Source organism: Phacochoerus africanus, chromosome 11 (genome assembly GCF_016906955.1).
Source record: "Phacochoerus africanus isolate WHEZ1 chromosome 11, ROS_Pafr_v1, whole genome shotgun sequence".
In the NCBI taxonomy this organism is placed as follows: domain Eukaryota; kingdom Metazoa; phylum Chordata; class Mammalia; order Artiodactyla; family Suidae; genus Phacochoerus; species Phacochoerus africanus.
In genome coordinates, this window is record NC_062554.1 from 51,550,704 (window position 1) to 51,572,680 (window position 21,977).

General features: G+C 40.5%; 1 protein-coding gene across 7 annotated transcripts in view; it reads right to left on the reverse strand.

The window, feature by feature from the left end:
* The window catches only part of MSANTD2 (Myb/SANT DNA binding domain containing 2), a 31,070-nt gene extending 9,359 nt beyond the window's left edge, over positions 1 to 21,711 (reverse strand). For 2 of the 7 annotated variants that reach the window (XM_047752151.1, XM_047752152.1), the window contains exons 1-2: positions 20,837 to 21,705; positions 1,835 to 1,924 (exon numbers count right to left, since the gene is read on the reverse strand). In XM_047752151.1, coding sequence (XP_047608107.1) covers positions 1,868 to 1,924; positions 20,837 to 21,598 — 819 coding nt within the window. In that variant the 5' untranslated portion in view covers positions 21,599 to 21,705 and the 3' untranslated portion in view covers positions 1,835 to 1,867. Of the gene's footprint in view, positions 1 to 1,831; positions 1,925 to 7,356; positions 7,523 to 9,555; positions 9,756 to 20,836 lie in introns of those variants that run through there. The other 5 variants (XM_047752148.1, XM_047752147.1, XR_007130690.1 and 2 more) reach the window with 4 other exon arrangements.
* Between the last annotated feature and the right edge of the window lie 266 nt (positions 21,712 to 21,977).

Genomic DNA, 21,977 nt, shown 5'->3' on the forward strand with positions numbered 1-21,977 from the left:
ATGTCCCTTTCACCCTTCCAAGGCCATATATGGAAATGGAAACCATGCCACTGCTCACTACTTACTGGCAGCCTAGAGAAAGGCATTCAGCACACAGAGGAGCCCAAACATATCTGTCACTGTGGGTTGTTTCAGAAGTCAAGGAATAAAACTAACATTCCTTTGAAGGCAGGTGCCACATTTATCAGGATGTGACAGAACTGTAAGCAAAGCCACCAGTCTTTGACAATATACATGGTGGAAAACCACAGAAAAGATTTACTTTCTTCGAAACCACCAAATTGAGCTTAACATTTCACTTGGCTTATATAATTATGCATAAGGAAACTAGCAATATCTAAGGGGTCTAGCTGTGGAAGAACAGTCAGATGATATATTTTCTATTTCAGCAAAGCCTAACAGATCTTGCCACCCCTTACTTTGTGGTGTACTTTTGAAATATACTTTAATAGTGTAATGGTGATATGTAAAATATTTATTAGGAGTCTGAATGAAAAAATGTTGGTAACTCCTAAATCCATATGATAGGAATCTGATGTATTGAAATAATGTTTAAAAGATTTCCAAATTGATTTTTAACTCTCTCAAGACATAAATATACAAAGAAGTTACTTCTGGGTTCAGTAAAGACCACAGATCCAAGGAGAGGCTGTTTAAATAGCACATAGCAACTAGGATAGAAAACAAGTAAAAACTTAAACATCAGCTTGACACTACTATAAGAAGCAGTGGGATTTAGTTAAGCTACAGGGACTTCAGAAATGGATAAAAAGGACATATGAAGACCTTCCAATTCTTATCATCCATAATAAGTCAGAAAAGGTTACACTTGCCACACTCTAAATGATTAACCAAAGTATACAATTAAGTGATTGTGTGTCTGTGTCAATAGTCCTAATAAACCAACTAAACATCTACTATAAATCTGAGATTAAGATAATGCTCTGGAATCTAAAATGAAGTTTCGTCTCCCATTTGGGGCAGTTATAACAAACCCAACAAGAACTTGAATTTGGCTTCCTTGGAGGACCATTTCCTGTTCAACACAAAAACCCTGTTTCCCTTCCTTCTTCCTTTACCTTGTTTATCTTAGAAAATCATAGTCACTTAGCTCTAGCATTTTTTAAAAAAAATTAAGATCTCAGGGGGGAAAGAATTTGCTTAAAATAATTAAAGATCAGTCCATTCACAATTAAGAAGAATAACCATTTCCTTATTGTTAGAAATGTCCATAGCAAATCGATACTACTGCCTCTCCCCTGGGACAAGAGCTGTGAGGATAAAACTATATCTTAAGTGAAGTCAGAGGGACAGAGGTCAGGAGTCAAGAAAGTCTGGAGAGAACTAAAGTATAGGAAACAACTTTACCAGGTGGTCAAATCAGAGGAATTCAAAGGTATTTGATTTGGAAGAAATGCCAAGTGAATGCTTGGTAAATCCACTGTGCCAAGTGTTCAAAGACTACAAAAGGAAAAGAACCAGGGAAAAGATGTGAAAGATGTCCCATTACCAAAGCAGGGAGAAAAATAAGATGGCTGACAACTGACAATTTATAGACAGAGGGAAAGTCTTGCCAAAGTTTAAGATTACAGTGGAAGTATATGAGAGAATAAAGATGACATTCATTGTGGATGGATGTAAGGGGAGTCTGGGGGTTGGGGGGCAGGTAAACAAAGGCAGGAGTTTTTAGATTGGCAGGATTGGGGGTTTAACGGTAGCAATGCAGAGAAAGACCCAGGGTTACAGTACACGTAACATTAAATACAGTGCACAATGCAGCTATCTTGCCAAAGTAAGTAAATCCAGTATTGGGTTGTATAAGCAGAGGAATCACATGTAAGCTATGAAGGTGGCTCTTCCTCTCTATTCAGCACCGGTGAGGCCACAGCTGGAGCACAGCATTCAGTTCTGGGCATCGAACCAGCTACAAGAGAGGGAAATTGTAGAGTTCAGAAAAGGGCAAATAAAATAATGAAAGGCTTGGAAAATAAGATCTATAAGTAGGGCCAGTAGTTTCATCAAAGCCCTTCCTGACATTATATAAGCTACTTTTGGGGTAAAAATAATGTTTCTTTTGTTTCAGTGTCCTCCAATCCCTCCTTTGACTTTCAGGAGTAGGAAGAATAGAATTCTTCCCTGGTATGGCAAAATAGGAAGCAAGCAAAATAAATCATATGGGCATATGCCAACCAATTCTGCTACTGGCTCAATTATTTTCTCAAAATTTGCCCCATTTCATACAATCATAAAATCATCACCATAACCAAACCACTGTTCTAACAGAACTGACTATAGGTGGATCAGGGTATAAAACAGGGAGGAATAGAAATAAGGCATAATTGCCATATAAATGTGTTGTTTTGAAAACACTGGCATGATCAGTCTAAGATGTCAGATGAAAAACAGTCAAACTGTAGGGAGGACAGCTTAGTTATAATAGCAGGAAACAATGTTATAAGAAAAAACAAGCAGCGAAACAGATTTTCAAATGCAGTTGTCAAACTGGCCACACTAGAAATGGATTACATAGTATATCTTAACCCTCTGCCAACTAAATACGATAAATTTAAGATTTTTTAACCCATATTATTAAATAAAGAATATACTTATTTACAAACAAAGTCTTAAAAAATCACATATTATATTCCACAAGAGACAGCAGAAATTACACTGGGAGCAAATCTCCAGTGACTGTTTATAAAAGTGTTAAAAACAATACTTCGGCCTAAGCAGATTGCATTGTAAAGCAAAAGAAGTTTTTGTGAACTAGATCTTCTTCCTTTAAATTAAAGCTACTGCTTTATTGTACGTGTTAAAACTAGTTGCTCTTGGTTAACTGAGACAACAGAATAGCTGAGTATATTTCAGTATCTCTAAAGAAGATTCAAAATTTCTTAAATCAGTTATATTTTCTTACTGTGAGCACAAAGGCAGGAGAAAAAAATACGAAATGGCAGACATCAATAAAAACATTTCTGCACACAGTAAGAGGGATATTAAGAACATACAGAGATGTAACTAATGACAAGGCAGTCACTTAAGGCAAAATCCATTTGGGCCAGTAGAACCTTTACTACCTACTTTCTTAAGTTTTTCTGTACATTAAAATCTGGCAAACTGACTTGCCAATCACCTAATCCTTTAAAAACAACCAACCAAAAGCCCCAACAAAAGAAAACCAAAACTCAAAACAGCACTTGTTTCATATGCTCCAGTTCTTAGTGCTACAGAATATTTGACAAGTAAGAAACATTTTTATTCTTAAGATTCTCTTCCTTTTCCTCTCCAGAGCAGAGGTTCTTAACTCGTCTGGGTCCTCAATCCCCTCCCTGGAAGAACGCACATACAAATCTGTACAATGACAAGGGGAACATGGCCTCTCTGAAGAGCTCATTCCAAGAGCCTTGGATTAAGAAACTCTGCTCTATACTATGTGGTTGTTTCTCCCGTAAAAGAATACAATAGGTATTAGAATATACCTATTATATTAGAATATAATAGGTAAAAGAATGCAATAGGTAAAATAATAGGTATTTATTAGACTTTGTGTAGACTTTGTGTCTTAGGTTTTACAGGAAAGTCTGAAGATTGGGACCAGTTCAAGCACAATTTCTCCAGTTTCCTCAGTAACCTGCTTATTTAGTTAAAACAGCATCAATACTTCCTTTAAGAGGTAAATTAGCAAAATCCTAGTTTCATGCAAGAAACAATACCCATCAGTAAAAGCATACAAGGGTATCAATTTACTCTTCACAAAGATATAGCACTTTTTTCTACCTGAGGGAGAAGAAATCTTTTTCCGAAGTGGCAATTAAGCAATAATAAATGATTCATAAGCTATGCTGAAATGTTCCAATTGTATCACATAGTCCTTGATCATTCACTATGATTAATTTATCAATATAGATGCTAGATAAATTACTTGAGATAACTGTTTTTTAAATTTTTTTTTGTCTTTTTTAGGGCTGCACCCACGGTATATGGAGGTACCCAGGCTAGGGGTCTAATAGGAGCTATAGCTGCCGACCTACACCACAGCCACAGCAACGCCAGATCCAAGCCACCTCTGCGACCTATATACCACAGCTCACAGCAGCGCTGGATCCTTAACCCACAAAGCAAGGCCAGGGATGAAACCCAAAACCTCATGGTTCCTAGTAGGATTTGTTTCCGCTATGCCAGGAAGGGAACTCCTAAGGTAACAATTTAGAACAGGGAAATTCACATACCTAGAAACAAGTATAGGAAAGTTAAGTCTTGACTCCCTTCCTTCATAGACAATGGCTAACATCTCCCCATTTTAACATGGCCTGAAGACTGAAGGGACTCAAAGGAGTAGGCAATGTCTACACAAATTCAATCCTTAACCCCATGGGATAAAGTCTGATCTATTACTCTGCTGAAGCTATTCATACTATGGTTGCAATGGTCCTCAAACTTTGTCCTTAACTCATCTGAGTTTCCTGCACTTCATACTCTTCACTATCTACCTGTGTCACTATCCTTGCCAAATGCCTCTTTTGTAAAACTTTCTCTAATATACTGATTGATGGGAGTGTGTGGAGCTGCCCAAGGCTCTGAGGGCAAACCAGTTCCAACTTCCAAAACATGAAAATTTTGAAGGAAGATAACTTAGAGATCATCTAGCCCAACTTCCTCATTTAACAAATGAGGAGCCAAGGCCTTAAGATGAGTAAATATTCCTTCAAAAGGGATTTGCTATATAAAAATTACCAAATGCCACTAACAAAATGTTAATGTATCCTAAGAGAGCTATTCCACTGGATTGTAAACTCCATGAGGTAAGGATAATGTCTATCTTATCTGCTGCATCCCAGAGCCCAAAACAGTGCCTATCACATAAGGATTGTTCAATATATATCTATTAAGTAAATGAATTAAGGTAACTTTAAAGTAATAAATCACTAGCAAGAAGAAAATCAGGAAGCTCATTGTTTAACCACAGTGGTGGATTATATTTATTAAAAAATCAATAAATCCAAGGTAGGTAGGGCTCCTAAAATCTTCTGAAAAAAGCAGGAGCAGCAAAGGTAGAAAGCATAGATACAGCTATAATTGGTAAAGCAAATTAATTTCTTTGTAACAAAGGAGGCCTAACAGCAAACACAAGGCAATTTTTAAATATCCACCATTCTTGTTATACTTTCCTTTGGTGGCAGGGAGGGATTACCTCAAATGGAACTCTGTAATCCTGTCTAAATTTTACTATTTCTTATGCCTTACAAATAAAATATTCAAGAATATAAAGCAGTTCTGTCAAAGATAGAAAAGGAAAAAAGATCAATTGTTTCCTGGGTTTCAGTAGGGTCAAATAGAAGAAAGACCACCAGAAACCAAGCGCTCTTACCTCTCTGGAGCCTCAGTCTTTGTGGGGGATTGCCCAGCACTGAATTCTATCAGCTGCACTTCATCCCGAATCTGGCTATCAACGACTCACTTTTGTGTCTATATCTGGTCAGTATGTCTTCATGAGGGAGAGATTGTTGCATAGAACAAATCATTCAGGAAATGTTCATTCTCAATGAGTACCACATACTAAGCTTCCTAGCTGTCTCCATCCTAGCAGTGGAGGATCTTACTCATTCAGATTATGAAGAAAAAGGCCCTCGAGGAGGACAATACTAATTGTCAAAACCAGACATTCTTCATTGCTCAAGCCAACTGTACTCAAGCGACCATAAAGCTTTTAACTCTACATCGTATGTAAATCATACAAAATCTCATACTGGCAGCAATACTAGATAAGGCATACCTAGCATGCATGGTCATGGTTAAGGGAGATACAAGAATCCTTCTAGATATGGAATCCTCAAAGGCTTCTCTAATACAATAAGACAGGTCACAAAATTAGGGTATAATAGACTACTTAACTATTTCAGACATAAGCAGCAACAGTAGTTACAGCCATCAAAGATAGTCAGATAACACTATATATCTAGAACTTCCTCTCCACCTAAAAGGGAAAAAAATCAGTTGTTTGGTAAAGCAATGGCTTGGATTAGAGGTTATCTTCATCTGACCTCTTATACCACCTCTGACATTGCTACCTTAGCATCTCTTTGGAATGTTTTCTCAGTCCTTCACACCCTAGGGCACCACCTAAAAGTATTTGGATGATATTAAAAGTGTTAACTTTTATTACTAAGTGATAACTAAAAAAAAAAAAAAAAAAAAAAAGGATAGCAAGGAGAATCACTCGTTAAGGCCTCCCACACAAACATCTTGCTTTATGTACTATTTGTTCCATAATCAACAGTGCCTAAAGCTAAGCACCACACATGTACATGTGTATACACATTCCAAAAATCTCACACAGCTTTATTGTTACAACAATGTATTGTATCCCAAACACAAAGGTACTTTCTTCTCCTCAGGAGACCAGTGTTTATGTAGAGCAGGCACCTCCCTGAAATGGGCCACTTGATTCCTTTTGTATGGTGACCATGTGACTCTCACAGTTGTGCAGTTATTTTCTTACTAAAAACTACCATCTTTGATGCAAAGACAACCTACAACATAGATTTTTCTCCACTAGTAAATTTTACGTATTTGTTATGAAAAAAAGGAAAGAATTTAGACATCTACATAAAATCATCTAAAAGGGTTATTAGAAATGATCAAGATATCTGGGTACAAACATTAGGTCAAAAATCATTTAATTGTTTAAGCCAGGTAAATATTATTTCAAAATATTTCTTGCATTTACACAGTATAAACGAGAGGTGATAAATGTGTGAAAAGAATATATCTTTATATCCTGACACATTCCTTTTCCATAAAAAAATCTAAAAATAAGCATGTTTTAAATTTATGCACGTATCCTTGGGCAACCTGAACTTATTTAGGAAGCTGTTAGGAAGCTATACATTTTTTACAGCTCATTTGGTAGCATTTTTATATTTTATTCTTACCTTTATGAGGATTGCTAAAAGCAATCACCATATGAAAAGATGCCTGGACCTTCTAAAAAAATCATTTTCTCAATGTCACATGTACTGAAAGTAAACCCTAACCACCATTTTTCTTGCCCCTACCATGTGCTGAGATTTGGGGTAAGCAGTTACATTTATTATTCCTAGTTTTTACAATAAGGCTGCAGAAGGTCCTAGGAAGCAGACCCTGAGGGGGCTGTGCAGAAGGTTGGCAGGGGAGGGCTCTTTAGAACAGCACTCATGAGTGAAGGAGAGGAGTAGGGCAGGGAAGAGAAAGGAGTTGAAGCAATTCGGTTACAATGGAGGCCTCGACAAATCCTAAAGTGAATTTGAAACCTGGATGACCCTGTTGCCCTGAATTGAGGCAAGTAGGTTGTCTGTACCTTTGTATTGGAGTACTGACCAGTCACTGAGTTCAGGCTGCCCCAGAAGAGGGAGCCTAACCTTGGGTAACAGGAATTTCCTGGGAGGAATCCAACCAGAAGCCATCATCAATCAGCACTCCAGACAGCTGGTGGGGACCCACTAGTGTCTCAACCACTAGTCTTATTCCTGGAGGAGGGGCCTGGGGAGTATATCACACATAAAAGAAAGGTAAGGCTTATCCAAGGTCACTATCAGAGTATCTTTAATGCAAGTTCATCTTAGGTTTCAAAACTAGGACCTGGTATGCTTCTCTTATGCAGACATTGAGAAGTATAGAGTCATTGTATTTACCTTTTTGCCATGGCTTCCAGAAGTTCATAGCTCATTTTAATACTGAGTTTATATACCTGGATTACCACTTTACCCCCTGCCCTGATTTCTCATTTTCTGATTCTATTTTTAGCTTTCTCCATATGCATCTCTTTGGGGGGATATATTTATATTATACGTAATAGTCCCTTTCATCCTCGTCATCTCTATGAAGGGAAACCAAATCATTTACACATTAGGTGAACAATGGCAGGCATAAAGTGACAGACACTCCATGGCCTCCTTCGGTAAGCCACATCCTTATCTGCTTTTACTGTCAAAAAGGAATTCTACTTTGCAAATGTTTCTCCTTCTATGTCAAACTTACTTCCTTTATGAGGAGTTGGTAGTCCTATAAATATACCATGACTTACATAAAGGCTTGAACAAATGACTGAATAAGTCTTCTACAATAAAAGTCTGATTTATGTTTCAACATGTTTTAAATTCTTCCTTGGAACTTCCAAATCAACGTTTCTCATTGTGTTTATAGTCTTAGGACATCATGAATTATCTGTGAGAATTTTAAAAATTTGTGTTTTCACTTCTATGACAGGAAACATGTATGAGCATAATGATGTCCATCTGGGTGCTGCTGTGATTTTGGTATTGTGTTCATGACTGTTTATGACCTCATTGTAGCAAAACATTATTTCATCTGTCAAACTGTAATAAAGATGGGCTGCTAATTCATAAGGAGACAATATAACCAAGTGGTTAAGAGCATGGAATCAGATGGTTTAGTCTAGCTTCACCACCTGTTAGCTTTGAGACATTAGACAAATTAATTTCACTTTGCCTCAATTTCCCCATCTGTAAAATGGGGCTAATAACAGTACCTCCATCATAGATTTGTTGTGTTAAATAAAAAAACAGAAGTATAGCATTTAAGACAATATCTGCTCAATAGTTTGTACTCAATAAACATTAGCTATTGTTATTACAAAAATGATAGCCACACCATTTGGAAACCAAGGTGCCTTATGAGTAGACATTAGTTCAAGTAGAGAAAAAAAGCAGCAAAGTTTTATCACAAAGCACATGGTAGGAATAACACACTCAAAAGAACCTTACTTAGCAGTCAGTATCAAAATCTTGTTTGGAAAGGAAAGGAAAGTTTCAGCTATATTACATCAGTCAATATTAAAGGAATGCTCACTTGGTTTTTATTACGTCATTCAATATTAAAGGAATGCTCACTTGGTTTATTTTGTTTTATTAGTACGTAAAGTGATTTATGAAGTTGTTTTTGTTTGATAACATGTGAAATCTATAAGTAAAAGGAATTTATACCTAGATTTAGGTTTGTTACATGTAAAGTAACATTGTTATAGACAAATGTTTTTGTTCATACATTATTCAAGTTGCAGAAACACCTGGCTATATCATCATAGATTCCTCAACTTCTTGCTTGTATTTGTTCTTTTATAGATAAAAAGCCAATCACTTAATCATTTTTCAAAGGTTTATAGTCTTAGCAAGAATATAACTTGCTATATGGTGACTAATACACTGACATATAAACCAATGGAGAAAAAAGGAATCTTAACTACCCATCCAGGGTGAGGATTTGGCCTCACTCACTGGGCAACCTGTGTGTAAGAAGTAGGAAGAAGGCATGGATCAAGAAGTATGAATGACCTATATATTTTCTCCAACTTTGATAAAACAAAAAGCATACAGACCTCTCATTTCTTTTTTGGTGCACAGAAATTTACTGGAATTAAAATAAGATTCACCATCACTTCTTGAAAAATACACATTTCATAGATACACAGTTACGGCTATAGTGAAGAAGTTAATTTTCCCTCTTAATTTTGTAATATGGTTTATACAATTTTTAGAAAGAATATTTTATATAATTTTAATTGGCACAACTCCATGATTTCTCAATTCCTACTAACCATGTTTCCTAATTTGCACAAGAGAGAAGGAACATTACCTATTTCTGCTGAAGACGGTACCTTCAGGACCCAGCACAAGGGTGCTCATTATCTAAGAACTGCATGAATACCCACTGTATGGCACCTTCCTGCTTGGAGGGGTAAACCTCAGTGACAACTGGACCTAACAGTAAAAAGGCATAATATGAAATCATGTAAATCATTCTTAATAAAGCCAAGGCAAATGAACTTCTATTTCTTATGCACAGTGAACAGTAGAGAGCTCACACTTTCTAATAAGGTCAATGAGCTGATATCATATTCAAAGGGTTTTCTAATTGGGTGCTTTTGAATTGACATATTTAAAATACCATTATTTTTTCTACCAGAATATAAGCTCTTTGAAGACAGGCTTTCTGGTTTTTTTTTTCATTTTTATTCAGTGAAGTATCCCCAGCACCTAAATCAACACCTGGCATGCAGAAGTGGCTCAAGAGAGTTTAGTTAAATGAATAAATGAATGAATGAATGAATGAGTGAAAATTCCTTAAGACTGTATGTGGCAGTTGAGAGATCAAAGGTACTTTCTGATCTATCACACTCTTCTTTCTAAATCATAAACCAGCTCTATCCATTTAGAGAAAAGTATCTGTAAATTTTAAATAATAATGATAAAAGCAGATTTTGGTAGATATGAACTTTATTCTGGTTTTATTAATATCAAGTACACACATAATTGACTTATTTGGATAAATGAAGTAATCTGAAGGTAGATACTAGAGAAACAACATTGTGAGTTTCAAAAATTCAGGATGTTACAACAAAATGATCTTACATAGGTTGAGAAAATGCAACTAGAAAACATATCTAGGTAAAAAACTTCCATTCTACTGTACCACTTTATATTGAATGAAGTATTATTTGGTAGCTCAAAAAATGTAATTTGTGAATACAGCCAAGGACACATATATGAAAATAAGATGGTGGCTGTTAGTCTGAGAATAAAAACAGATCTGTATTTTATTAAGTAATAACACCACATCCCACCCACTAAGTGACAAGGTAACACCCACTTGATTGGTGCCAAGAAAAAGAAGTATTTCCATTGGTTCTCAAGGATTCTCTCAACTACAAATGGGTAAGATTTATACAGATTTAAATACATGTATTATCCCAATATGCAGACAGTTCTCAATTATTCAGAACAATAGGGGGAAGACTCCGCATAGATTACAAACTCCAGATAATTTGTAACATATGCAGTATATGAAGCACAAATTCATGAAGCATTCATTTTGAACACTGAATGAAGTTTCTGCAATGGTAAATAGTAGACAGAACAACACATTGCATAAACCCCACGACAGAAATAAAATTAAAGGGTACCTAATAATCAATAGGCAATACTAACAATCGTCTAAATTCTAAAGCTTTTTATGGTACTGGTCTTTGTTTTTGAAACTCAAGAAGTTTTTTCTCCCTTTTTGCTTTTGATATTTTAAAAACATTACACAGATATAACCAACCAAAGGTGGAGGGGGTGCTGCTATTCTACCTCATCTTGTCATAATGAGCATACTTCAGATTGTTGGGATGAAAATTAACATTTCAGTTTTTAGGTCTGAAGTTTAGTTCCTGTCTTCTGGTAATGTTAGAAAAAGAGAAGGCAGCATCATCACTTCTGAAGCCTGGGGAGCAGAATATAAGAGTCTGCATAGAGTACATCCTGGAAGTAACACAGACAAGGCTGTCCTAAAACGTATTTTAGTTGGATCTCATTTTACAAACGTAAGCTATGAAGTACTGTGATGATCTGTAAGGACTACACTACGAATACTCTGTGTAAACTGGTAGAGAAGTACATAGTGAGTTGTGTGCTGGGCTAAGATCTAATAATCCTATAAATTAGAAATTTCAGATTCTCCCAAATAGCCCCACTAATGTTGATATATCTGAAATCTGTTCTCGTTCCTTCACTTTCACTAACACTGTTTTATTTTGCTTCCTGTCTACTTCCATGCAAGGAGCCTCCAAATTATCTTTGTGCTTCCAGTCTCACTATCTCCAATTCCTTTTCCATCTTACAGCCAGTTCTAGAACCGAAGACTTACCATGTCACACTCCAACTGAAAATTCTTTGATAATTTAGGATAAAGTCCAAACTCCTTAGCCCATCATCTGACCTCTTGTTTATGTCTCCATCTCATTTCTTACCACTTCCCACCTCCTTTCACCCTTTCCCTCAAACCCCAGGCTCTAGCTATCCAGAACTATATAGTGTAAAACATTTCACCAGAAATCTGGGACATGACCTGTTTCAAATGAATGTTTCTGGAATTTTGACACTTTAAGTCCAAAGTAGCACGATAATGGAAAAAACTTGATCTCACCTCATTATCTTCTATTCCTCTTTTATCTAACTGCCCCGCACCAAGTGTTGCCATACATCAGTGAAGCCACATCCAGCAAGCCTGGCGTGTCCCTGGTCTACTCCATGCCCTCCCGGAATGTGTCACTGCGGCTGCAGGGCCTCCAGGAGAAAGACTCTGGGTCCTACCTCTGTTCTGTGAACGTGCAGGACAGCCAAGGCACTGACAGAGGTCACAGCACCAATACTTTAGAACTCAATGTGCTGGGTAAGTGGGAGGCCTCCATGGGAGGGAGGTCAGGCAGGTCTCTCCCCAAATGCCTGCGTGCGAAGGTTGGGGGAGGGGGCAGGGGGTCAGTGTGTGGGAGCAGGGAGGGGCTGCCACTGGCCCCCTGGATGTGAGTTTTCAACCTGTCTCCTTTCCCCTAGTGCCTCCAGCTCCTCCATCCTGCCACCTCCAGGGTGTGCCCCGTGTGGGGACCAATGTGACCCTGAGCTGCCAGTCCCCAAGGAGTAAGCCCACTGCCCAGTACCAGTGGGTGCGGTCACCCCCATCCTCCCAGGTGTTCTTTGCACCAGTTCTAGGTGAGGGAACTTCTGGAGACAACGGAGAGTGTGTCTGGGGTAGAGGAAAGCTGAGGTACCAGAGGGGCTGGGGTACCAGGGGAGGCAATGCTGAAAAGCACTGGGGTGGAGCAGGAGGATGTGGGGAGGGGGCTGGAAAAAGAGGACCTGCCAGGTGCAGGCACCTGCTGGGTGCTTTCGAGTGAGGTGCTGGGGCTAGAAGACCTATATTCAAATATACCAAAGTGTACTGCCCATAGATAATTAAGTATAGTGTCATTATGTGGGTTAAATAAGTTAATATTTGTAAAGCACTCAGAACAGTGCATGACACATAGTAAATGCTATATAAGCATTATTATTTTGTGAAATTTGTTTCATATATATGTTATGTGAATACTAGGCCACAGGGTAAAACATATTTCTTCTTGTATGTTCAAAAAGATGCACTGCTTTGGTTTTTCTTTCCATTATATAAAGGAATATGACATATAATGGATATTGCATAACTGATTTCAAACTATAAAAAAGTTATTTATCAAAACAGATCAACTTCTAGAATTGTATGTCCACTATATTGTTATCCCTAAACTATTTGCTCCACCTGTTTATATGGTCCTTGATGACACCATCTAAGGCATACCTTCAAGCATTATGGCAAAGTGTTCTTCAATTAAAACAAATGACTTTTCTTTTTTTGAGGGCTGCATTGCCCTCAAAACTTATGGAAGTTCCCAGGCTAGGGGTTGAATTGTAGCTGCAGCAGCCAGGCTACACCACAACCACAGCAACATAATATCTGAGCTGCATCTGCAGCCTACACCACAGCTCATAGCAACGTAAGATCCTTAACCCACTGAGTGAGGCCAGGGATCAAACCTGCCTCCTCATGGATACTTAGTTGTATTTGTAACCTGCTGAGCCACAGCAGAACTTTTTTTTTTTTTAAATGGTAACACCCATGGTACATGGAAGTTTCCAGCCAGGTGCAGCAACACCAGACTCTTTAACCCAGCGCACCAGGCCGGGGATCAAGCCTGCATCTCCACAGTGACCGGAACGGCTCCAGTCGGATTACTAACCCGCTGTGCCAAAGCAGGAACTTCAAAAGGCACGACTATTTAAATACCTCATCACTTAAAATTTTGGAACAACTGAATTACTTGGATGCTTCCAGCTTTGGATTCCTTTTTTTTTTTTTTTTGCTTTTTAGGGCTGCACTCACGGCATATGGAGGTTCCCAGGCTAGGCATCTAATCTGAGCTACAGCTGCCAGCCTACACCACGGCTGGAACAACATCAGGTCTGAGTCGAGTCTGTGACCTACACCACAGCTCAGAGCAACACTGGATCCTTAACCCACTGAGCAAGGACAGGGATCAAACCTGCAACCTCATGGTTCCTAGTCGGATTCATTTCCACTGGGCCACGACAGGAACTCCCCCAGTTTTGGATTCTTGGACGAAATATATCTTACTGTATTTGCACCATTCTAGGTTATTCAGCTGCTGAGTTTTCTACCCCAACTGCAGATCTACCTCTACTCCCTTCCTCACCTTCAGGATCCACTTCCAAAGCCTGAATTGACACGTTTTTCCTGTACATCTGAGTGCCTGCCACACCATGAGCTTAATGTCCTCATAATACACAAACCATGCTCACAGTACTGCAACTGGTGCTTTAGTAGCTTGACTTGTTCACTGGAAGGTGGACACCTTGACAGTAAATAGTACACTGCTGTATTTCCAGGGTCTGCGACAGGAAGCATTCAAATATTTTTCGATAAACAATTTAAAGATGAAGGCCATATTTCATACCCTAATATTTAAAGAAAGCCTGTGATGAATCTTCAGATGAGTCTGATGAAAAGGAGTGGGCAAGATTCCCAAATCCTCCCACAGATGCTTGGGCTTAGCCAAAAATTAAGGTCCACACCTGTCTCCTGTTTCCCATAGGCAGTGATTTCAAGGGCCCAGGCCTACTACATCAGCCAAGAAAGATATTGAAAAGATGCTCAAAGTTCTAAAGCAGGGGTCTTTAATTGTGGTACCTATACACCTTCTTTAATGATTGATCAAGGCGCCTTAAACCTTAGGAATTCTTATCATTTCCAGTCTTGTATTTTTTAGCCATGAAGCCTGGCCACTGAATTTACAATAGCCAAAGCAATATTGGTTAAGTGATATTGTTCATTTAAATGTAAGTGGGATATTATCTGATACATTTAATAAAACTTATACAAATTTGGGATGAAATTTTTAGATTCAAAGTATTAATTATTCAGTAAAATTTACAGCCCATCTTCATCTTATACTAGATTTAATATGTCTTATACCCTGTTAGCTTCCTGTAAACTTTCAAACATATTATGAAGAAATTTTAATGTCAGCTTAAAAATGTTCAGGAGAGAGCAAAGATTCCAAAATTCTTTTAGTAGTACATAAGCAAAAAAGCTTGAACACCATTATTCCAAAGCTGTTCTGGCCAATACAACAGCCACTAGCTAACCACATATGGCTATTTACATTAATTAAAATATTAAAAATTCAGTTTCACAGTCACATTAGCCACATTTCAAGTGTTAGGTTACCACCTGTGGCCAGTGGCTTTTGGACAGTGTACATATGGAACACTCATGTCAGCACAGAAAGTTTTACTGGACAGCACTGTCCTAGAGAACCAAGAATATGACATGGTTTGGCCCAGCCAACTGAGGTTATAATACTTCATTTCTTACACGAAAAGCTCCTTCTCCTAGAATGATGGACCATATTTCCTGACTTCTATCAAAGTTCCTCCTACTCAGGGGTAAAAGGACAGGGAGGGCAAGAAGAAGGAACTTTGGGCTCCCCCTGGAAGTTTGAGTGTGTAGCCAAGAGAATCCTTTCATAAAATAATGACTAACAAAGTTTTTGTTTTTGTTTTTGGCAGTGCCCATGGCATATGGAAGTTCCCTCGTTAGGGATCGAACCTGTGCCACAGCAGCAACCCAAGCCCCTGCAGTGACAATGCCAGATACTTCTACTGCACCGCAAGGGAACTCTATGAGTGACAACTTTTTACCTACATTGTTCAATATGGTAGCCACTAGGCACGTGCAGCTATTTGTAATTTAAAATTTAATTAAAATGAAATATAATTAAAAACTCAGTTCCACAAGCACACTAACCAAATTCCAAAAGCTCCACAGCCACAAGTGGCTGCTGGCATCACAGTGAAATGCAGTAGATGAGAATATTTCCATCATTACGGAAAGTTTTCTTGAATAGCACTGTTTTGTACTTTTCTAAACATTGTTTCCCTTTTACATATTCCCTTAGTGAGGAATCCACAGTATTTTACTCCGCTTGTCAGCAGATTTCCCAAGATGCCAGGAAATAAATTCAGATGCCTATTCAGCCACAGTTTTAACGTTTGCTTGTTAGATTTCTTACCTTTAAAACTGAATGTTTAAATATAAATGTATGGCTGGTAGTCTAGGATGGTCTACTAGGATACATATCAAACCTCTGTCAGATTCACAAGCAGACAAGCAAACTGGAACACAAAAGCTTTCGGGTGGGAATGGCTTGGGAACAACAGAAACGGAAGGAAACGAATCTGACTAAATCATTCTTAGGAACACTTTGAGTGCTATACCATATTTCTTGAAAATCTTTCAACAATGATGCAGAAGGTAAGTCTTGTCTACAAACGCCAGAAAAAAGTCCTCAGAGATAGGGAGAGTCTTAAAATGCTTATACAGGGACCGTTATCTTTTGGCTCTAAGTTATCTTTGCATTACTGGTTTTCACAGACAATTAATGACAAGTCTTCATAGCTAAAATGAAAGACCAAATATACCATCCTGTGATTTGTCTGCAAGTACAATATTTGTTCCAAAGATTATGATGAATTACTGAAGAACAGTTATAAGGAATGTCCCTTAAAAAGTAATCATCTTGCTTGCTATGCAGAAGACTCCCTATGGCTTTTAAATTTATCTGATGAGCAACTAGCATTGATCCAGCCAAGACAAGTTTTTTAGGTCATATAATCACCTTGCATTTCTTCTTGAGGCAGAGCTAGAAGTACACATCTGTTTCAAAGACATAAAGCCAACTCTCAAGAGGCAAATTTTTGGAGAACACCCAAAAATATGGGACTTGAGAATGAGTTTTGCAGTGCATCAGATTAACTGAGTGAAGTGTGAATACAGCATCTGGCTCAGAAGTGAATGCTTTCATGAATTCGAAGTCTAGATAGATCTTTCAACTACTACAGTGTGGACTGTGCTGAGATCTCTCCCTCCTTTGAAGTCATCATACTTATTGTGTGCTTGTGTCATTCCACACTTAATCAAGTACTACACTGCCTACCATCTCCCAGGTGGTCTTGTACAGCTTTTTAACTCTTGGATGTACATATACAGACTTAAGCTCTGTAAGCTCTTGGATGTGTATTATTACAGTTCTTTTCTTCACCCTAACATCCAGCAGATAGTAGACACTCAAGTATTTGGTGAATGGAGATCTGAAGACAAGGCCTACAGAAAAGGAGAAAAGTCATGCAATGACTGAACAGAAAAGCACCTATTTGTTTTTCTGACTCCAAAATTAGGTTGGAATTGCTAGCAGACTAATTTTCTTCTGGCAAACAAAAAGGAACAAAACTCTAGAACTAAACAATAATGTGTAACAAGGCAGTCTCAAAGACCCCTATTTTATCCAAATGACTGAACAAATACCAACAACGGGCCATGTCAGACTTCAAAATGAAAAATCTTTGCAGCAATAAAAAATGTTCATATCTGTTTTTAAGTTAAAATCCTGTGCACTAAGAAGCATGTATATTCACTTGGATAGTTTTTTGGTTTTTTTTTTTTTTGCTCTTTTTTTTAGGGCCACACTTGCAGCATATGGAGTTTCCAGGGCTAGGGGTCTAATAAGAGCTGTAGCCACCGGCCTACGCCACAGCCACAACAACGCAGGATCCCAGCCGCATCTGCAACCTACACGGCAACACTGGATCCTTAACCTACTGAGTGAAGCCAGGGATCCAACCCGAAACCTCCTGGTTCCTAGTCAGATTAATTTCCACTGAACAAATACCAACAACGGGCCACAACAGGAACTCCGGGATAGTATTTTAAAGTAGTACTTTAGCAGCAAAATCCAAGAGTCCTTAACTCAGTTTTTGTTGTTGTTGGCCACACCTGAGGCATATGCAAGTTCTCAGGCCAGGGATCGATCAAATCCAAGCCCTAGCTGTGACTTACATCACAGCTGTAGCAATGCCAGATCCTTAACCCAGGCCTAGAATCCAACACAGGTGGGAACTCCAACCACAGTGGGAACTCCTGCTAACTCAATTTTAAGGTTACTCAGGAAGGTGGTGAGGAAAAAGACTGGGACAGGACTCAGCTTTCCGTTGCCTTGTATGATGAGGTGAAGTCTGCAGCATCAATATGCTAAAGCTATGATTAAGGGAAAGTTTCAGGGAAAAACTAGTTATTACGTATCTTCCTTCCTTTCAAACTTAGAAGAAATTATTTACTGAGTCTTCATAATTGAATTCTGATCAATATTTAAAAAACATTAGACCAGAAACGTAATTGACTCACATGGTGTTCTTTCCCTGTGAGCCTGACATGAGTTTACAATTAAGTGGGCTACCTTCCTCTGTACAAGATGTTCCTTTAGGTCAGTATCTTACTGCAATACTTTGTTTCTATTTTGCAAATTCTAAAGCTTTTAAAAGGGATTACTGAATTTCTTTCTGAAGTTCTCACTACCATGGTAAAGTGAAAGAGATTTCTGAATTATTTGTTCTAAATTGGCATTTCTGAAACTAGGAGGGTTTGGGATTCCCTGAGAATTTTCTAAAGTGGTATTTTTATTTTTATAATCTGGATTACTTGGCCATCCACCTTATAATTGTGTAAGACTATGATTTCAGTCACCACGTGTGCTTCTATGCTTAAGATTATATTTTCATATTAAGTCTCCTAAGGGGAACTGAGCTTAGTTTTTAATGCAGTATTTGGGTTTCAAAGTCTATGTTTCAAAATCTAAAGTTGCAGTAACACTGTTCTAGATTTTTATACTTTCCAAAATTCTCCTTCTAGACTTTGATGAAGAGAGACCAAAACCTGTCCTTACAGGTTATAATTCTGGCAGGAAAGACCAACATCGTTAATGAAGAAGTCTGGTTCCTTGGTTGAAATCACTTAAGGAAAAGAGCATTTAAAAAAAAAAAAAAAAAAAGCTGTTATCTGCCTTTCTCACCAACTGCTACTGTGGATTGGAGAATCCACCATCATCATCTATCCTCAAAATATTTTAAGAGGTCAATTTGGTCTTAACTGCTTGGAGACAGAAGAGTGATCCTCTTTTAAAAATTCTTCAGAGAAGCTCAAATTCCTTTCTTTGCTTTAGATTATGCTTCTCATAAATGGGCAAAGATGCAACCCAACTTAGAGATCTCCTGGTCATTTGAGAAACAATTTTACAACCAGTGAGATTTATAATCAATGAGGTTTTGATGACATAATTTTTCTTTTTTTGGCTTTTTAGGGCCACACCTGTGGCATCTGGAAGTTCCCAGGCTAGGGGTCCAGTCAGAGCTACAGCTGCCTGCCTACGCAGCAACTCTGGATCCCCAGCCCACTAATTGGCCAGGAATAGAACCCGCATCCTCACGGTTTCTAATCGGATTCGTTTCTGCTGCGCCTCCAGGGGAACTCCCACTTTTCCCTTCTGAGTGGGAAATTTCCTTGGACAAAAGTCAATCAAGCTAAAACAATTACAAATGCCTAAACTGCACTTTAAACTGAATAAAAGTTCATGGATAGATGCTAAGCAGCACAATACAAAAACTCTCCCCCAAACTTAACTTTAACAACCTTGAACAGAACAACGAATGAGATTCAGAGGATAGTGGCTACTCTTAGCTACTACTTTAACCCTGTCTATAAGCTACTACGTTAATGACTAACGACATCCTTGTTCAAGAGGGGGTGGGGGGAAATCCAAAAGAACATGTTATCAGGTAAGCCAATTTAATTTTGCAACTGAGAAAGGAGTGCCAAATTCCCAGAACAATAGTTAATAGGTCTGAAATATCTTCGTTTCTGCACCAAATTTTCCAAGCAATGACGTCCTCAGATGAACATTAACTGAACCAAGATATGCCGAACTTTGGAGCAATCGCCTTTCTCTAGTTCAATTATGGTAGTTCCTACTGGGTTTTTACCCCTCAAGGAGTTCCCAAAAAACTCCTGTCATCCCTGTCAGAAAAGAAGTACACAGATTCTGAACAAGAAGTGGTTCCGTGAAAACTGGGATAAAGAATCCTACCAGAATCTTAGCAGACACTGTGAAGAGGGACTCTGCTTACCTAAAAAACAACTCCATGTCTGCCAATAATACAAAGCTGAACTCCTGGATTAAAAGTCAGTAGGAAGAGCAAAACAATAACCCGGCTGGTGGTAAAATTTCCAGCCCAAATGAAGCCTCTGTATTTAAACATTCAGATGCACAAGGAGAGCCAGATGCACCATAAGAGCTTTACTTACCACCACATCCGGCACAATACCTAAAGCAGGGGAAAACTGGCTTTCACGAAAGAGCGTAGTCAGAAACACAGCAGGGCAAGCCATTCTAACTCTGGAAGCATCACACTCCAAGCTCCAGACCAACTACCAGCCAGGCAAACTTTTAACTGTGCCACTAACTCCGCGAAAACAATCCACTATCTGGCTACAATCAAACCTTTCCAATTCTCCAAAGCATCTCAAGACCTACTCGTCTTTTGAGTTAGAAACAAGCTCAAGTCTGAAGACAAGTGACACAAAGGCCAGTGGTCCGAAGGCGCTTTTCGTGAGGTTCTACCACTGCCACTCGCTCGAAAATTCCTAAACTGGGGGCTCAGCGGCCCCCTCTTCACCCTTTCTCCATCCCGCCCGGCTGGTAAGCCTCTGCCTGGGAGCCCCTGGCCTGGAACAAAGCGAGAGGCCCCGGCGGCGGGGGCGAGAAGCGCCGGCGGTACGGGGACTGCCGCCCGGCGCACAATGAGGAAACAACCAACTTCAGAGCGCAGGAACATCCTCAATTGGCAAGAAAGAGGGGCGGCGGCAGGCACGCCCAACTTCAAACTCAGGAAACCTACGGGCTGGCGGCCATCTGGAAAAAAGCCCCCTTCCCAGGGAGAGAAGAAAAAGGCGGAGGAGATGCGAATCGCCCACCGGGCCCCGGAGGGGAGCCCTGCGCTCAGACCGGCCCCCGCCCCCGAGGCCCGCTTCCCCGCCTTCTCTCTGCCTCTGGTTCGCTGCCCCAGGCCGGGCGGCCGGTTACCTTGATGCGCTCCCGGCACTGGGACGGGGTCCGCTCGTAGCCCAGCTCGGCCAGGGCCCGGGACACGCGCTCGTACATGGCTGGCCCGGGGGCCTTGCTGCCGAACACCGTGCCGGCTCCCTCCAGCTGCTGGTACCGCGCCTCCACCAGCCGCTCGTTGCCCCACACTGCGATGAGCGCGTTCGTCTCGGCTGGCGTCCACGACATGCCCCGGCAGGCGGCGGCGGCGGCTGCCGCAGCCCCGCCACCGCCGCCACCAGGGGAGAAGGAGACCGAGGACGAGGCGGCGCTGCGGCCCCCCAGCCCCAGCCCGAGACCCCCGGACGCCGCTGCCCCCGAGCCCGCTGCACCGCCTGGCCCGAGCGGGGAGGCACCCCGAGGCGTGGAAGGGTCGGACAGCGAGGGATTTCCGTCGCTCAGGCCACCAGGAGAAGCCGGGGATAGCACCTCCATCTTCGGGATTTTTAGCGGCGAGTTGGCGGGCAGCTCCGAGCCACAGGGCGCAGCCATCTTCCAAGCGGCCGCCGCTGCACCGCCCGGAAGTGACGCGTCCGCGCATCCGGCCGCCGCGGACTCCGGGGCTGCCCTCGGGCCTGCCTCGCCTGCAGACTGGCGGGTGTGGGCTCCGGCTGACGCGCGGAGGCCTTCTGCGGACCTCTGTCTTTCTCCGCGAGCCCTGCCGCGCCCCCCGCTCCTCTCCCTGGGCGAGAGGCGGGGATGAGGCGAGCCGAAGCCCCGAGCCGAGGAGAAGGGTGGGGGCATGAGGGCGCTGGTGTGAAGAACAGATTGGAGCCTTCCCACTTCCTCTCCAATCTCAGCCCCCGGGAGGAGGGGTGAGGCCCGTGAGGGGGCCCGGAGTTAAGGAGGACTTGACCATTTCGCTCGCTCGCTCTCCTCTCCCTCCTCTCTGTCTCTCCCGGCTCGGAAGTAGCCTCGGGGTTCTGAGGCTGATGTCCCAGGAGGAGGTTGGGGAACTCTGCGCAGGGTACATCCAGGAAGGCGCTGAAGCTCCAGGGAGAGATAAAAAATATTTGGGAACCAGAGTTAGCGTTCGTACGCTGTAGCTTTTCAAGAAACCCAAGCGTATTATTTGAAGAGCAACTCTGATTCCAGTTACGATCTATTTTCCAGTTAGTCTGAG